The sequence below is a fragment of the Agelaius tricolor genome, unplaced genomic scaffold, assembly GCF_023055355.1.
Source record: "Agelaius tricolor isolate 1412-34295 unplaced genomic scaffold, bAgeTri1.0.p SCAF_96, whole genome shotgun sequence".
Taxonomy (NCBI): Eukaryota; Metazoa; Chordata; class Aves; order Passeriformes; family Icteridae; genus Agelaius; species Agelaius tricolor.
This window is the reverse complement of record NW_027269356.1, coordinates 86,854-103,145: the sequence shown is the minus strand read 5'-3', so window position 1 is coordinate 103,145 and position 16,292 is coordinate 86,854. Positions and strand designations below refer to the sequence as shown.

The window sequence follows — 16,292 nt, the reverse complement described above, 5'->3', positions numbered from 1 at the left end:
ACCAGAAAGGACCATATTGCAGGAGGATATTACCCTTCTTTTGCTTCACGTGGTAGCTGGAATAAATCAATGGAATAAATCAATGTATTCGTAGGAGGATGTGACCCAAAAAGTGCTGCTGGTCCAGCAGCTGAGCATCCTGCTGGGATGAAGGGAGAGCGAGAGCAAAGGCATCCACCTGCAGCCCTTTGGGGCTCTCACCTGTGCCCTCCTGGCTGTAGTGATGAATTCCTGACATCATTTACCAGCTGGAATGGAGGATTCACCATCTAGACCACTATGGTCTTCATTTTCCCTCCATTTTTCTATCTCAGACTGCTTTGGGTTGGGAGGGACCTTAAAACCCATCCAGTCCCACCCCCTGGACACCTCCCAGCAGCCCAGACCTCCCAGCCCAGTCCAAGCTGCTGTGGTGGCCATGGGTGGTGGTGGCTTCCAGCAAGGAGAGCAGAAGGACCAGGAGGAGCCGTGGCCGATGTTCCACCCCTGGGGCCTCCCAAGTCCCCGTGTGTGGTTGAGCTGCCTTTCAAAACTAAGGCAGATGGTTCAGCTGATGTTCATCTATTAAAGGAACCTAAATTAGGAGATCATAATAAAAGATTTAACATCCTGCTGACCTGCCTCTATTAAAAGCTTACATTTGGCCGTGTGGTGGCCGGGGATGCTCGGGGACGCGGCGCTCCCAAACCGTGAAGGGCTAAAATTAGGAAGAGATGAGCTCTGACAAAACCCATCCTCATTGCCGAGCGTTTGCTGCCCTGTGGAGGAGGGACCGTGGCTTTTGTGTGCTGGTGAGCCCGCCAGGCTGCATGCTCAGCTCTCTGCCTGGGACTACACGACTGGCCTTGCTTAGTCCACAGTATGATCTCGGTGTTAGTCCGTGCTTTAGTGTGACCACAGTGATGCTGGGCTTGGTCCTGGGCCCCTGCAGGGAGCAGGACCAGGCCCCGAGTGAAAACAGCCCTGTTTGAACGTGGGGAATGGCTGCAGGGGCTGCTGGCTGGGAAAACCTCTGGAACCCAGGAGCTGAAGTGTCCTCACACTTGGCTCTGAGAAAATTCCATCAGGAGCCTGTTTGTTACGACAGTCTGAGCCCCCCTCTGCCTTTGGGCAGTTAAAATGACAGAAAATAATTGGTTTGTTGAAGAACAAAGAGTCCAGACTCCATAAATCCAACGATGTGGCTTGAAAAGAGAAATTATTTTGAAATATATACGTATTATATACTATGTATATAATATAATGTAATATAATGTAATATAATGTAATATAATTGCAATATAATGTAATATAATTATAATGTAATATAATTATAATATAATATAATATACAGTATGCAATATATAGTATGCAATATCTAACATACAATATATAATATGCAATAGACAATATATCATATACTATATACAATATATAATACAAACAATACAATATACTATATACAAAATATAATGTAATACAATATACATTACAATAATCATAATACAAACACATATTTTGAAAACACAGCTTCCCTGGTTGCCTTTGAAGCAGAATTTGAAGCTTGCCACAAATTCACTGCCAGATTCTGCACGGATCAATGCCCAGCCCGATGTCAGCGGCCTCCCCCATTCCCCCCCAAAAACAGCTGTACTTTTGCTTGCTGTCTCCTGCCTCGTGTTTTATACTGAAACTTTTTCCCACCCCTTCCAACACAGGTGGTTGTCAATGCCTTGGTTGGCGCTATCCCTTCCATTATGAATGTCTTGTTGGTCTGCCTTATCTTCTGGCTGATTTTCAGCATTATGGGGGTTAACCTGTTTGCCGGGAAATATCATTACTGCTTTAATGAAACAGCTGAGCATCGCTTTGAGATAGATGTTGTTAACAACAAGACAGAATGCGAGGCTCTGATGCCACCCAACTCCACGGAGATCCGATGGAAGAATGTGAAAATTAACTTTGACAACGTTGGGGCAGGATATCTGGCTCTGCTGCAAGTTGTAAGTTTGGGTTTCTACCATTGTCCCTTTAAAGTACCCTAAACTGAGGGGCTGGAGCTGCATCCCCCCTCTAAAATACCCCAAACTGAGGGGCTGGAGCTTCATCCTCCCCTAAACCACCCCAAACTGAGGGGCTGGAGCTGCATCCCCCCTCTAAAATACCCCAAACTGAGGGGCTGGAGCTCTAAGACACCCCAAACTGAGGGGCTGGAAATACCAAATGCTCCTGGTGCATTTTATGGGTTTCCCTCTCTCTGAAATCCAGCATCCACTGGGGTTAGGGCTGGAATGAATTTGCCATTTTATATTTCTTCTCTTTCCTAATTTATGGGTCTCAATAAGAGGCCCCAAGTCCCCCCCTCACCCTCAGCCTGCTTGAACCTCGTGAGGTTCGACTCCTTGAGCTTGATTAATGTGATTTAGATGAAATGAAAAGAGAAATGTTGAAATAATATTAAAGTTCCTTATACAGGGCCATCAAGAGTGCCAGGGAGTCCCTGACAGAGCTGGCATCATTCTTATATTTTGGGTGAATTCTGTCTCTGTGTTTTCTCTGCCAGGCTACATTCAAGGGCTGGATGGACATCATGTATGCAGCTGTAGATTCCAGAAAGGTAACCTGGCAAAACTCCCCTTGTTTCTATCTGCTCTTTTGCTTTGCTAAAATCGAGAGTAAAAGTTGTAGAATTGTGTTTGTAGCGAGTATTTAATGCTGGGATTGTTTCCTTTGGGGGTCTGATGAGTTAAAAGATGCTGAAGAAAATCCCAAAAAGGGCAGGTTCTTCTGGTTGGTTTTTTTTGTTGCAACCGATTTTTGATCTTTGATGATTTGGAAACGCAACCAATCTCATTTTGGCTGTGCTTGTATGATGTCTTTGAAATGTTCTTTGTTGTTTTTCTTATCTCCCCTTCAGCAAGAAGAGCAGCCCAAATACGAGGACAACATTTACATGTACATTTATTTTGTTATCTTCATCATCTTTGGCTCCTTTTTCACCCTGAACTTGTTCATTGGTGTCATCATTGACAACTTCAATCAACAAAAGAAAAAGATAAGTGATCTGTGTTTGCTGATTCCAGCTCAGACCTGTTCCAAGACTGTTGGCTCTTCAGGCTGGTGGGTTTTTCTGCAAAATAAAGTCATTTTGGGGCACAAAGCTCCTTTTTTAGAGCTGTGGGCCTCTTGGTGCCTCAGAGGAATGGCTGAGCATGACATGCTTGGTTTAAACTACAGCCAGATTAAACATTTTCCCTAGATTTTCATGCATTTTGGGGTTTTTTTTAATGCCTTGACTAAAATCCAGACTGGAAGCAAGATGTCTTCCTTGCCTCAGTCTCTGTCTCAAATCCTGCTTTTCTTTGAAAAAAAAGTTGTGAATTTGGGTTTCTACCATTGTCCCTTTAAAATACCCCAGGATGAAGCTCTGATTTGGGATGGATTTCCATGGTTGCAGCTCCTGGAAATGCCCTCACAGCTGCTCACCACAGAGGGAAGAGAGGGGTGGGAAAGGAGGCAGTGCAATGAAAACCATAAATTTCAATTTATAGGAAATTTAAAATTTTATTTTTGATTAAGAGCAGTGCACCCTGGGTGTTGGTGTGAGTTATTTCTGTCTGAGGTAGCTGCCACCACCCTCTCACCTGGCAGGTCTCACCTGAGCTGGGCTTTACTCCTTCCCCTTCTGGTTCACGAGCTGATTGTAACCAGTTTTCCTTTTGCCCCTTTACTTTGGAGGTCAAGATATTTTCATGACAGAAGAACAAAAGAAGTACTACAATGCCATGAAAAAACTGGGCTCAAAGAAGCCTCAAAAACCCATTCCCCGACCTCTGGTGAGTACATGAGAAAATAAACCTGTGGAGGAGATTTCAAAGGAGCTTTTTCTCCAAAATCATCCCTAGTTTTAGCTCATGTTGGGCCCTCATCACCCTGGTTTTGTCAGTGTAACTCAGTTGTCACCTGCCAAGGTGGAAACACTTGTCCTGGGGTTGGTGTTAGTCAGTTCATCACCTGAACCAAGAAATCCCAGAACTTAACTTGATTGAGAGGCCTTAGATGTGGAGTAGGAGCCTCCTGGCACTCGCAGGAGAACCTTTGGCAATCATCCAGCCTTGGGGGCTTTGCTGGTGGAGAACTGAGCTCATTTCCCTGGTTTCTGAAGGGCTCTGGATCCCTCAGAAAGCCAAAAAGGGGGATTGGGTTGAGTCCTTTAGGGGCTGTGTGGATAAAGCATCCTGCTGGTGGTGCCAGGACACCAGAGGGGCTGGGTTCTCCTGCAGGTGCCCATCAGTGCAAGGATCTGGCTGCTCTCCCCAGCTGTGACTGCAAAGGCCCAGCAGAGAGCAGGAGGTGCTGCTAGCAGGGGTGGAGCAGCATGTTGGGCTATAGATAATTGCATTTTCTGCCTTTGCCCTAACCAGACTGGCTTGTGGGCAGGGTTTGCCTTGAAAGCTTTATTCAATACTGACACAATTACATCCTCGTCCCTCTTTCCACCAGTGGTGCAATAATTTGTTGGCTAATGGTAAATTAGGAGGAGATTCCTCCCTGTGAGGATGGCGAAGCCTTGGCTTGGGCTGTCCAGAGGAGCTGTGGGTGCCCCTGGGAGTATCCAAAGCCAGGTTGGACAGGGCAGGGGGTGGAATGGGATCACCTGAAGGATGTTTCCAATCCAAACCATTCCACGCTTCCATGGCTGTTGTTCAGACTTGGTTCCTTGTCTCTCCTGCTCCCCAGAACCGCATCCAAGGAGCCGTCTTCGACTTTGTCACTCAGCAAGCCTTCGACATCGTCATCATGATGCTCATCTGCCTCAACATGGTGACCATGATGGTGGAGACAGACACGCAGAGCAAGCAGATGGAGGACATCCTTTACTGGATCAACTTTGTGTTTGTCATCTTTTTCACCTGTGAGTGCGTGCTGAAGATGTTCGCCTTGAGGCACTACTATTTCACCATCGGGTGGAACATCTTCGACTTCGTGGTTGTGATTCTGTCCATCGTGGGTAAGTGTGACACCTCTCAGAGCTCGTGGCTGAGACAGAGACAACGCAAAGCAGCACAACTGCATTTTCAGAAGGCTTCAAACCCGTTTTTATTTTAGCGTGCATGCTTTCTGTACATTCTTACAAAGCTCGTAAGTTTGTACTTTGCTCACTGGTCACGAGAGACAAACAAAGTGCTCATTGGAATTTCTCTGATTTATCCTTCTTTTTTTCTTGGTTTCTGTGTCGACTACCTTGGTAGGAAATTCTTTCAGGGGTAAATGTGGATCCTCCTATAAACCTTCTCTCTGGCTCACAGAAGTTGCTGTAAAACCACTTCCACACTTAGAGGTCACTGAGTGCCAGGCTGGTTTGGCATTTTTAGGGTAGAACATGTCTTTGAAAGGGATCTGTAGGTACCAGGACCTCAAGGTTCTCTTTGAGCCTTGGGAAGACACTGTGGCAGAATTTATCTGAATTTATTTACGAAGCCCTGACTGATGCCCCTTCCCTCTGTTCTGATATTCCAGTTGTGTGGGGTAAACCACTTGACAATTGCTCTGTCTGTAAAAATGTGAAGTTTCAGTCACTTCATCAGAATATTTTAATGCTCAGTAACCCCTGAAAATTGCCCTACAGTGCTTCTTGCCATAGCACAGGCCTTTCCACATTGTTTGCAGTTTGCTTGAATGTTAAATCCGTGTTTCCTCCAACAGGTTTTGAGGTTTTTAGCATCTAATCTGCAAAATACGCACAACCTCACAATGGCTGTGCCCATTCCCTGGGGAGCCTGGGCATTGCCTGAACCCTCTGGGAATTTTCTCCTGCTATCCCTCCCCTGGCACAGCTCCAGCTGTCCCCTCACTGCTCACAAGGAGCAGAGATCAGAGCTGTCCCTCCCCTGCTCCTCAGGAGCGTTTACCTGCCTGAACACGAGACCCCTCCATCCCAGGCCCCCTCTGAACAGTCCACCCCCGCAGTTCCACGTGTCCCGTGCACCACTGAGCCCAGAGGAAGCGGCAGCCTGTGCGTCTCCCCTGTCACACCTGTTGCCTCTCTCCTTTAGGGATGTTCCTGGCTGAAATCATTGAGAAGTACTTCGTGTCCCCCACTCTGTTCCGAGTCATCCGCCTGGCTCGCATCGGCCGCATCCTGCGATTGATCAAGGGAGCCAAGGGGATCCGCACGCTGCTTTTTGCCTTAATGATGTCCCTGCCTGCCTTGTTCAACATCGGCCTCCTGCTCTTCCTGGTCATGTTCATCTTCTCCATCTTCGGCATGTCCAACTTCGCCTACGTCAAGCACGAGGCCGGCATAGACGACATGTTCAACTTTGAGACCTTTGGCAACAGCATGATCTGCTTGTTCCAGATCACCACCTCGGCCGGCTGGGACGGGCTCCTGCTGCCCATCCTGAACCGGCCCCCGGACTGCGACCTGGACAAGGAGCACCCGGGCAGCGGCTTCAAGGGGGACTGCGGGAACCCCTCGGTGGGGATATTTTTCTTTGTGAGCTACATCATCATCTCCTTCCTGATCGTGGTCAACATGTACATCGCCATCATCCTGGAGAACTTCAGCGTGGCGACGGAGGAGAGCGCGGACCCGCTCAGCGAGGACGACTTCGAGACCTTCTACGAGATCTGGGAGAAGTTCGACCCCGACGCCACGCAGTTCATCGAGTACAGCAAGCTGGCGGACTTCGCCGACGCCCTGGAGCATCCCCTGCGCGTCCCGAAGCCCAACACCATCGAACTCATCGCCATGGACCTGCCTATGGTAAGTGGGGACAGGATCCACTGTTTGGACATCCTGTTTGCCTTCACCAAACGTGTCCTGGGGGACAGCGGGGAGCTGGATATCCTGAGACAGCAGATGGAGGAGAGGTTTGTGGCTTCCAACCCTTCCAAAGTGTCTTATGAGCCCATCACCACCACGCTGCGGCGCAAGCAGGAGGAGGTGTCGGCGGTGGTGATCCAGAGGGCTTACAGGGCTCGTTTGGCACGACGGGGCTTCATCAGCCGGAGGCCTGCCGCCACCAAACTGGAAAACGGGGGAGCCAACAGGGAGAAAAAGGAGGGCACCCCCTCCACGGCGTCCCTGCCGTCCTACGACAGCGTCACCAAACCCGAGAAGGAGAAACAGCAGCGGGCGGAGGAGGGCAGGAGAGAAAAGGCCAAGAGACAAAAAGACGGCAGGGCGGCCAAGTCTTGAGACACACACACACACACACACACACACACACACACAGAGAGAGAGAGAGAGGAAAAAATTAACAACAAAAAAAAATAGTAGAATTGTACGAATTAAAATATTTGCAAGTGAAAAAAAAAAAAACAAAAAAAAAAGATTGTTTACAAACTTCCTGAAATATATCAATACAGAACAGCTGTGGAGACACTTACCTGAAGATCTTATACCAAACATAGTCTGCTTACTGTGTGACAGCGTTGCATCTAAAGCAGTGACCTACCACCTGTTTAAAGGACCCTGTAAACAAACATTTAAACACAAAAAAAAAAAAGGAAAAAAAATGGATTTTCTATTGTTTGGGCAGGTGGATACTGCATGTTCCACATCAGTCAATGCAACTTAGGACAAACAAGCAAAATAAACCACACACACACACACAAACACACACAGAGCAACAAAACCCGCTGCTGGGATTCATGTATTTTCCAAAGCAGCCCCAAATGGATTTTATTTTCCCATTTTGTTGATTATTCTCAGAAGAAAACCCAGGAGTCACAATGTCAATGGGTTTGTTCATGCAAAACTAGATTTGCGTTTAGTTAAGCAGCAAAATAAAATAAAAAAAAAAAAGAGGAAAAAAATTGAAAAAAAGTGTTAAAACAAGTAGAACCAAAAAAAAAAAAAAAAGAGAGAACGAAACAAAGCACCCATTAAGCCCACTGAGTTACCATAGTTTATTTGAGATTTATTATTTGCATTCTACTTTCTACATGGGCTTTACTTGGTTTGGGAGATGGGGCAGTCGGGCACCTTCAGCCTGGAGCCAGCTCGGGCTGATCCCCCCCCAAAGAAAACAAAAAGTGCTCGTTAACGCCTAGAAGCGATTTTTGCAGAATTTTGCAGATTTTTGCATGACGGCATGACCAGGGACCATGCATGAGGAACCACAACCAGGGGACAGGCAGTCACCTGTCCACAGAGGTGTGTGAAGCCATAAATTCGAGGCACTCCACTGAGTATCTCCCGCACACTGTATTTTGGAGAGAAACCTTAGTGATGCTCCTGCCCGGCACCAGTACTCCCAGTTCATAGAGAATCTTCCATAAACCTGCCAGTAGAAGACAACAAAAAACAAAACCAACCCAACAAAACCTCAGTGTTAACTCTAAAACCACAAAATCCCCCAACAGAACAAGCAGGTGAATGAATTGTGTGTGTCTGTTTAACAACTTTGACTTTCTTTTCCATACAGCCATGGTTTTTTGCACACTGAAACAGAACAAAATTCCAAAATGCTGCTCTGGACCTCACCAAAGGGGAGAGGATAAATCTGGGAATGGCTTGTTATCCATGTCACTGTAAATCCAAAACCTAGGGCTTCAACCAGCCAGCAAGGTCAGTTGTATCCTGCAATATTTAGCATTAATATTAATTATCCTTCAGCCTCCATCCTGCAGCGTAGACACTTCTTTTGGTAGAGATAAACGTTCAAAAACAACGAGAAAGCAGCACGATACCTCTGCTGGTAGGAACTTGGGGAGCTCACCCACAGCACTCCTGGGGTGGAGGGTGGGGTTGGGAATCACCCTTGGGGTCAGGAGTCACCTTTGGGGTCAGGAGTCATCTTTGGGGTCAGGAGTCACCCTTGGGGTCAGGACCAACCCTTGGGGTCAGGAGTCACCTTTAGGGTCAGGAGTCACCTTTGGGGTCAGGGGTCACCTTTGGGGTCAGGAGTCATCTTTGGGGTCAGGACCAACCCTTGGGATCAGGACCAACCCTTAGGGTCAGGACCAACCCTTGGGGTCAGGAGTCACCTTTGGGGTCAGGACCCATCTTTGGGGTCAGGACCCACCCTTGGGGTCAGGACCAACCCTTGGGGTCAGGAGTCATCTTTGGGGTCAGGACCCATCTTTGGGGTCAGGAGTCACCCTTGGGGTCAGGAGTCACCTTTGGGGTCAGGACCCACCCTTGGGGTCAGGACCCACCCTTGGGGTCAGGACCAACCCTTGGGGTCAGGGCCCAGCCTTGGTTGCCCCATGGCCATCGTGGCTCCTGCTCTGGGGGTGCAGAGCTGGCCCATGGGGTGCTGGGGTCTGGTCCTGGTGGCCAGGAGGGTTTTGGGGTCTGCAGCCCAGGAGGGCCCAGGTGCCTTCACCTTCCCCCCTGTTTCCCACACCTGCCCCCGGCAGCCCTGGGGTGGCTCTGGGCTGCTCTCACTGCAGCAGGAGCAGCATCACGGGCCAGGTCTGGGCTGTTTTCTGTTTCCTCAGCCCCAGCTCCCTCTTGGGGTGTCCTCAGCCCGTCCCAGGCCAGCCCCATTGGGGTGGGGGTGTCCCCTCAGGGTGGTGGCACCGGGGAGGAGAAGCCAGGGGTCACTGCAGGGGTGACGTCCAAAATAAGGGTACCCAAAGCAGGGGGGAAAAAACCAACCCCAACACACCAGAGCTTGGTGGGAGGAGGATGAACCTCAGTTTGCATAATCCCATAAACCCAGAAAACGCCAGGAACCACCCAAAATGAACCAAACCCAAGCAGGAAGCCATCCAGCAGCCATCTGTGCCACCTTGGCATCCTCGGGGCGTCCTGTGGGGCACCCAGCTCTGCCCCACAGCAGGGACCTCGTCTGTCCTGCCCCCATTGCTCCCAGGATGGGATGTAAAATAATAAAAATAATAACAAACAACAAGGAAAAAAAATAAAATCTACATACATATGTACAGGCTACGTTGTAAACAGCACAAAAAAAAAGGAAAAAAAAGGAAAAAAAATAGCTGAGAAGTGTGGTTGAACTTTTTAAGAGAATATTATAAATACTGTAATATATCATTTTATTTTATTGGCATGCCTTTTTGTAAATACAAAGAACTACAAAAAAAATTATAGAATGGCTTCTGGCTTATGCCATTGTCCATGGTTATTTTTATTTTTTTAAGATTTTTCTGTTGTCCTTAGATTTTAGATAGCCAGGAAATGTCCCCCAAAGGAAAAAACAAAAAACCAAAAACCCACAACAAAAAAAATAAAATTCCGAACGAAAACCTAAACCCCTCAAAATAGATTTTAACAAAAGCTTTATTGCAAGTGGTATTTGCAGCAGCAAAAGTGTCTATTTTTGGGTTCCAATGTGCAATAAGTCGACCACTTCTATGCAAGATTTGGCTGAATTTCATAATTGTTCCTAGGCTGGGCTGAGTCTTGTAGGTGACGCTCGGTGCGTTGGCGTTTGTGCTGGCAACTCATGAAGCTGCTCAATGACTTTAAAATAAAAAAAGTCCCTCCAAACTCTGTATATATATTATTTTTTTTAATGTTTTGTCAGTGTGAGATGCAGCAGGAAGGGGAGGGAGGAGGTTCTTCAGCTTCCTGTTGGCTGCAGTTGGTTCTTCTGCTCAAACAAAAAAAGGAGTTTGGGGTGTTTGGGGATGTTTTTCTCCTTTGGTTTCCTCCCCAGGGCAGATGTTTGAGTTGGGTCTTCACTGGGTGAAGCCAGGGTTGGAGGAAATTTTGGGCAAGGAGCCTCAGGGATCTGTCCCACCCAAATCTCCAAATTCTGACGCGTTTTTCACAGAATTCCCATTCTGGATTCAGGGTTCTGGGAGCAAATTAAGGGGGGTGGTGTTGTTAGGAAGGTGCAGCCAAAACTCACAACCACACCAAGGAGTTCCCTTCCCTCCCCCTCCTCTAAAATCCTCCCTTTTTGGGTTAATTTGTGACTCCCAAAGTATGGAGGGGAGGGCGTTGATGAAATGCCAGTCCAAGCTGCTTTATTCACTTTCCTCTTCACCTTTTCTGAAAATACAGAAGCCAATGTTGGGAAAAAAAAATAAAAATAAAAAATTCAGGTAACCCCGTGGTGTTCCGTAGAGGCCACACCTGAGTTGGAATGATTTTTCTGCTGCAAAAATAAAATAAAATTAAAAAAAAAACCCGACAAGCCAACAACCTGTTCAAGCTGTAAAAGCTCAATAGTGAAGATTAGTGTATTAGAAATTGCATGGTGGCTCATACCGGTCTTACCCAACATGACTAACAATTACTATAAGCCAAAAGAAAATGAAATAAACTGAAATAAATGAAATAAATTCCCTTTTCACCGTACAAGGGAAGGTTGTCTTGGTGTCCCAGTTATTCTCACCCCTCCTCCCCTTTTCCTGCCCCTCTGGGCTCTCCCCCCAAGGCATTTTAGGGTGGTTTTGGGGAGCAGAGTGAGGTGCAGGAGGAGCTGTTGGAAGCTTTTTGGTGTTAAAGGTGTCAGGTGGCTCAGCCCTGCTGGGGCTGTGGGGTCAGTGCCTGCCTGGGGCTCCCTTTGAGGCAGGTGAGGCCCCAGGCAGGTGAGGATGGAGCCCCAGGCAGGTGAGGATGGGGACCCCAGACAGGTGAGGATGGACCCCAGGCAGGTGAGGATGGGGACCCCAGGCAGGTGAGGATGGGGACCCCAGGCAGGTGAGGACCCCAGGCAGGTGAGGATGGAGACCCCAGGCAGGTGAGGATGGAGACCCCAGGCAGGTGAGGATGGAGACCCCAGGCAGGTGAGGACCCTAAGCAGGTGAGGATGGAGCCCAGGCAGGTGAGGATGGAGACCCCAGGCAGGTGAGGATGGAGACCCCAGGCAGGTGAGGACCCCAGGCAGGTGAGGATGCTCCGTGCTGGATCTGCTCTGGCAGGGGAGGATGCTGTTCTGTGATGGCTCACTCTGTAATTGCTCACCTGAACCCCTCACCTGTATCCCCTCACCTGTAACCCCATATCCTATAACCCCTCACCTTCAACCCTTCATCCTATAACCCCCATCCCCAACCCCTCACCTGTAACGCCCCCTCCCCTCACCTGCAGCCCCCATCCCTTGCCCTAAAAAACCCAAGAAAGGCCCCGAATCCCCCCCTGCCCTGGGCTTCCCCTCCTCGCACCAACCCTCAAAGGGATCCATGCCCTGCAGTGACAGGACGGGCTCAGCTGCTCGGTGGGGCTCAAGGGCCCTCAATGGGGCTGGCGCTGGCCACGGGTGACCCTCACCTGCCCCCCAGCACCTGCCTGCCCCCCTTCCCACCCCACTCCTGGCCAGAAGGGCTGAGCTGGGCACGAGCCTCACCAAAGGCAGATTTAACCCAGAGCTGAATGCCCGAGGCACCACCTTGGAATTGCTTTTGATATTTCAGTTTTAGGTCACTTTGGGATTATTTTTCGTAGGAAACATAATGATGAGTTTTGGTCCAGTTTGTTGAACAGGATGTGAATTTTGCTGCTCAGTTGAGGCCGGTCCAGGCAAAGCCAGAGCGCGGTTGTGCCGTCCCGCACCTCCCCCGTGTCACACACACTGGTTGAACTGGTTTAACTGGGCGCAGGGACGGAGGATTCCCAGCTGTCCCCGCCTGTGACCGTGGTGGCTCATTCCCTACCTCACAGGGGTGTTGTGAGGCTTCGCGGGCGCCCGAGCGCTGCACTGAGGGTCCCAGAGCTGTGGGCAGGCGCCGTGGGGCACTCAGGGGTGACCCAAATGCTGCTGTGACAGCCCCACACCCTGTGGGCCACTTCTCCCCTCTGACACCTGCTCGGGCCGCTGGCGCTGGCCCCGTGCTCCCCTCCCACCCCTGCCTTCCCTCTCTGTTGTGTTTTACCCGGGGAGAGGAGGAGGAGGAGGAGGAGGAGGCAGCTGGGGGAGGGTGGAGGAAGGCGATGGAGGGACGGGCTGGGAGTTCCATGGCTGAACTTTTGAGTTCCTTTGTACTGTACATCTTTTTACTTTGGAATTTGCAATAAAGAGGTATGTCCATCTTGTTTTAACAACTTCTCCTGCCTGCCCTGTCGTTCTGTTCCCCTCACTGCCCCAAACCCTCAGCTCAGACGGCTCCCGGGGCAGGGCAGGACTCCAGGGGTGGCTTTGCAAAGTGGGGCTGGTCTGAAATGTGGGGGTCAAACCCCAACCCCTGCCCTGAGGGAGAACCCAGGAATCATTTGGGGGGTGAGAGGAATTCTTTGGGCGGGTCATGGCTTCGAAACCCCTCCAGGCACAAGGCAGAGCTCATCCCAGCCCCATCCCGGCGTGTTCTGGCTCCTGCTTTGGGGAGTGCAGCTTTGGGAGACACATCCTGCCACGATCAGCCTTGCACTGCCCCATTCCTGCAGCTCTTTTCACTTTTCTTTCCAGGGAAATTTGCAATTTCCAGGGAAATTTGCAACCACAGCAGCCCTGTGGTTATGGGGAGCACTCCATCCAACGCCCCCTGCTTCACACAGGAGCTGGTGTTCACCCAGAGTTTTCCCAACTTCAATTTTGAATTTGGAAGAAAGGCCTTGTTCCATTTGCCCCGTTGGCTCTGACCACATCCACAGAATCCTGGCTCAATTGACCCTTTAGAGTGTTTGGCACAGAATATGCACAGAAATCCATCACCACCCTCCTCTCCCTCCACCCCTCCACTGAGCAGCTCCTTGGGCTCCCTTCTGTGCTGTGACACGGCCAAAAAAAGAGAAAAACCTAAACCCAGAGAAAGGGACAAACCCAGAGCCCCCCCAGACCTCTGGTTCAGGAGAGCTGCCATCCCAAATGTCCCCAAGCAGCCCAAAATGACAAAATGCCTCTGCCACAGCCTTTGGTCGGGTCATGGGCGTCACAATTAATCTCTCACCCACAAACAATTAACCGCAGGTACTGGCTCAGCCTGATGACCCAGCAGAGAATCCCAGTGCTGGCCCCGTGCTCCTTTTTCACCTGGAATTGAGGAATTTTGGCTCCTCCAAGCACTCGGGAGCCCTGGAGGCTCCTGTTGGGGGGGACCCAGCGAGGACGCGGCCGAGGGAGCTTTGCCCATCTCCAGCCCTGCCACGGGGAGCTCTGGCACCCAGGGACAGGGACAGGGACAGGGACAGGGACACGGACAGGGACACGGACAGGGACAGGGACAGGGACAGGGACAGGGACAGGGACAGGGACAGGGACACGGACAGGGACACGGACAGGGACAGGGACACGGACAGGGACAGGGACACCTCCGGCCCAGCACCTGGGGGTGCTGCGGGTGCCTGGTGCTCACCTCACCCTGGATGAGCCCAGCACAGGCCCTTCCCCGCCCAGGAGAACACACAGAGCCCATGGCTGGATGCCAACCCCTCCACGAGGCTTTACTGGGTCTGGTTTTCCCTCCAGCAGCTCCTGGCGGTGCCGCACCAGCATCAGGTGCCCAGGAGCCTCCTCCAGTGGCAGAAATACATCGCGGTGCCCGTGAGGAGCACGGAGCTCACGAAGGCTCCCAGGACGCCCAGGAGCAGGGGGCGGACCCAGCCCAGGAGGCCGCGGCTGTAGCGGGGGGGCCGGCGGCGCTGGAAGAGCAGAACGGCGGCCAGGGGAGCCCTCCTGCCCCGCGGCACCGCGGGCTGCAGCTGCGCCGAGCTCAGATGCTGCACGCTCCTCCTGTATCCCTCCACGTTCCGGCGCAGCTCCAGGCTCCGGTCTTGGTTCAGGTTTTTGCCCAGCTCCCGGGCGATGTCGGAGCGGCCGATGTGGTGCAGGGCGCGGACCAGGCGGTCCCAGGTGGTCGCTTCTCCTGCCGTCACCAGCCAGCGCCGCAGCGCTTCCGAGCATCCCCGGCTGCTGCGGCTGCCCCGGCGGCGGCGGGCGGGCTTCTTCTTCTTCTCCTCCTCCTCCTCCTCGGAGAGAGCCCCCGGCTCCTCCAGCTCGGGGATGTCCGGCTCCTCCTCGAGGCTGTTCAGCTCTGCCTGCAGCTGGCGGCACTCGGGGCCGGCCAGCAGCTCGGCGATGCGGCCCAGGCTGTGCCGGCCCACGGAGGCGGCCACGGAGTCATCGGCGCGGCCACGCAGGGCCAGCAGGAGCAGGACGAGCCCCAGCGGTGCCAGCATCGTCCGGGTGCCAGCGTGGGTTCCCCTGGGCATCGGGGAATCGTCCCAGGAACGTGGAACCCCCCTGACCTCACAGAGCAGCTCCAGGACGAGTTCCCCGTCCTGGGTCTGTTGTCCCGTGTCGCATCCTACAGCGGTGGCCCCTGTCCCTCCAGCCTGGCAGCCCTCCTGGCATTCCCAAATCCCCAAATTTGGCGCTGTAGGGACATGGGGACACACCAAACGTGTCCCCGATCCCCAGCAGGGGCCGACCAAAGCGCTGTAGCGCTGTCCAGGAGGAGCTCGGGGTGACATTTGTCCATCTGTCCCACATCCTCCTCCCCCTGGAGCATCCTGCCCTCCCTCCGTGGGACTGAGCTGAGCTGGCACCGGCCGGGCTCTGGATCTGGTGTCCCCCCTGCCAGCACCTCTGGCAGGAATCACCTAAAATAAACCAAATCCAAGCCACCGAGCAGCCATCTGTGCCAAATCCTTGGAGCGGCGGGACGGGGACAGTTCCGCTCCTTGGGACACCTCTGCCCCCCTCCCTCCATGCCCAGGGACGGGGGAAGCAGCACCCGAACAGCCCCGGACCCTCCTGCCCCTGTCCCGCCCCAAAGGGGCCGAGCAGAGCGCGGCTGAGCCGGGGCGGCCCCGCTCGGGACGGGCCCGAGGAGCCGCAAGGCGGCAGCGCAGCCCCGGGGCGCCGCCAGCGCCGGCTTCGAACGGGGGCGGCCGCGAACGGCGAATGCCCCGAATTTCACTGGATTGCCCTGAATTCCCTGATGGCAAAATGGGATTTCCCTGGATCTCCCTGGGTTTCCCTGGATTTCACTGGGTTTCCCTGGATCTCTCTGGGTTTCCCCGGGTTTCCCTGGATTTCCCTGGATTCCCTGGATTCCCTGGATCTCACTGGGTTTCCCCGGGTTTCCCTGGATTCCCTGGATTCCCTGGATCTCACTGGGTTTCCCCGGGTTTCCCTGGATTTCCCTGGATTCCCTGGATTCCCTGGATTCCCTGGCTCTCCCTGGCTCTCCCTGACACCAAACTGGGATTTCCCCAGACCTCCCCAAACCCCCCGGCGGAGGCTGCTGGCAGCAGAGAGGAGCCCCTACCGCCCTTTGCCGCACGGTGAAGAGGATGAGGATGAGGAAGGAGGAGCCTTCCTCCCGTTTTCCTGCCTCGGACCCCTCAGTTCACGCCCTGTATTTGCCTCGAGGGTCCCAAACCCCCCCGGACTGTTCTGGACACCCCCTGCCCAGAGATGTCCCCGTGTCCCCTCCCAGCCCGGGGGTCC

General features: G+C 52.1%; 2 protein-coding genes across 4 annotated transcripts in view; one reads left to right on the top strand and one right to left on the bottom strand.

The window, feature by feature from the left end:
- SCN8A (sodium voltage-gated channel alpha subunit 8) overlaps window positions 1-11,088 on the top strand; it is a 57,283-nt gene extending 46,195 nt beyond the window's left edge. For 2 of the 3 annotated variants that reach the window (XM_071418886.1, XM_071418885.1), the window contains exons 22-27: window positions 1,698-1,982; window positions 2,543-2,596; window positions 2,897-3,034; window positions 3,711-3,815; window positions 4,720-4,990; window positions 6,036-11,088. In XM_071418886.1, the coding sequence (XP_071274987.1) occupies window positions 1,698-1,982; window positions 2,543-2,596; window positions 2,897-3,034; window positions 3,711-3,815; window positions 4,720-4,990; window positions 6,036-7,183 (2,001 nt within the window). In that variant the 3' untranslated portion in view covers window positions 7,184-11,088. The remainder of the gene's footprint in view (window positions 1-1,697; window positions 1,983-2,542; window positions 2,597-2,896; window positions 3,035-3,710; window positions 3,816-4,719; window positions 4,991-6,035) is intronic. The other variant, XR_011677390.1, reaches the window with a different exon arrangement.
- A 913-nt stretch (window positions 11,089-12,001) lies between these two features.
- On the bottom strand, window positions 12,002-15,407 carry TMDD1 (transmembrane and death domain 1). Its single transcript, XM_071418887.1, has one exon. The coding sequence runs from the start codon at window positions 15,308-15,310 to the stop codon at window positions 14,333-14,335; it is 978 nt and encodes a 325-aa protein (XP_071274988.1). The 5' UTR covers window positions 15,311-15,407; the 3' UTR covers window positions 12,002-14,332.
- Between the last annotated feature and the right edge of the window lie 885 nt (window positions 15,408-16,292).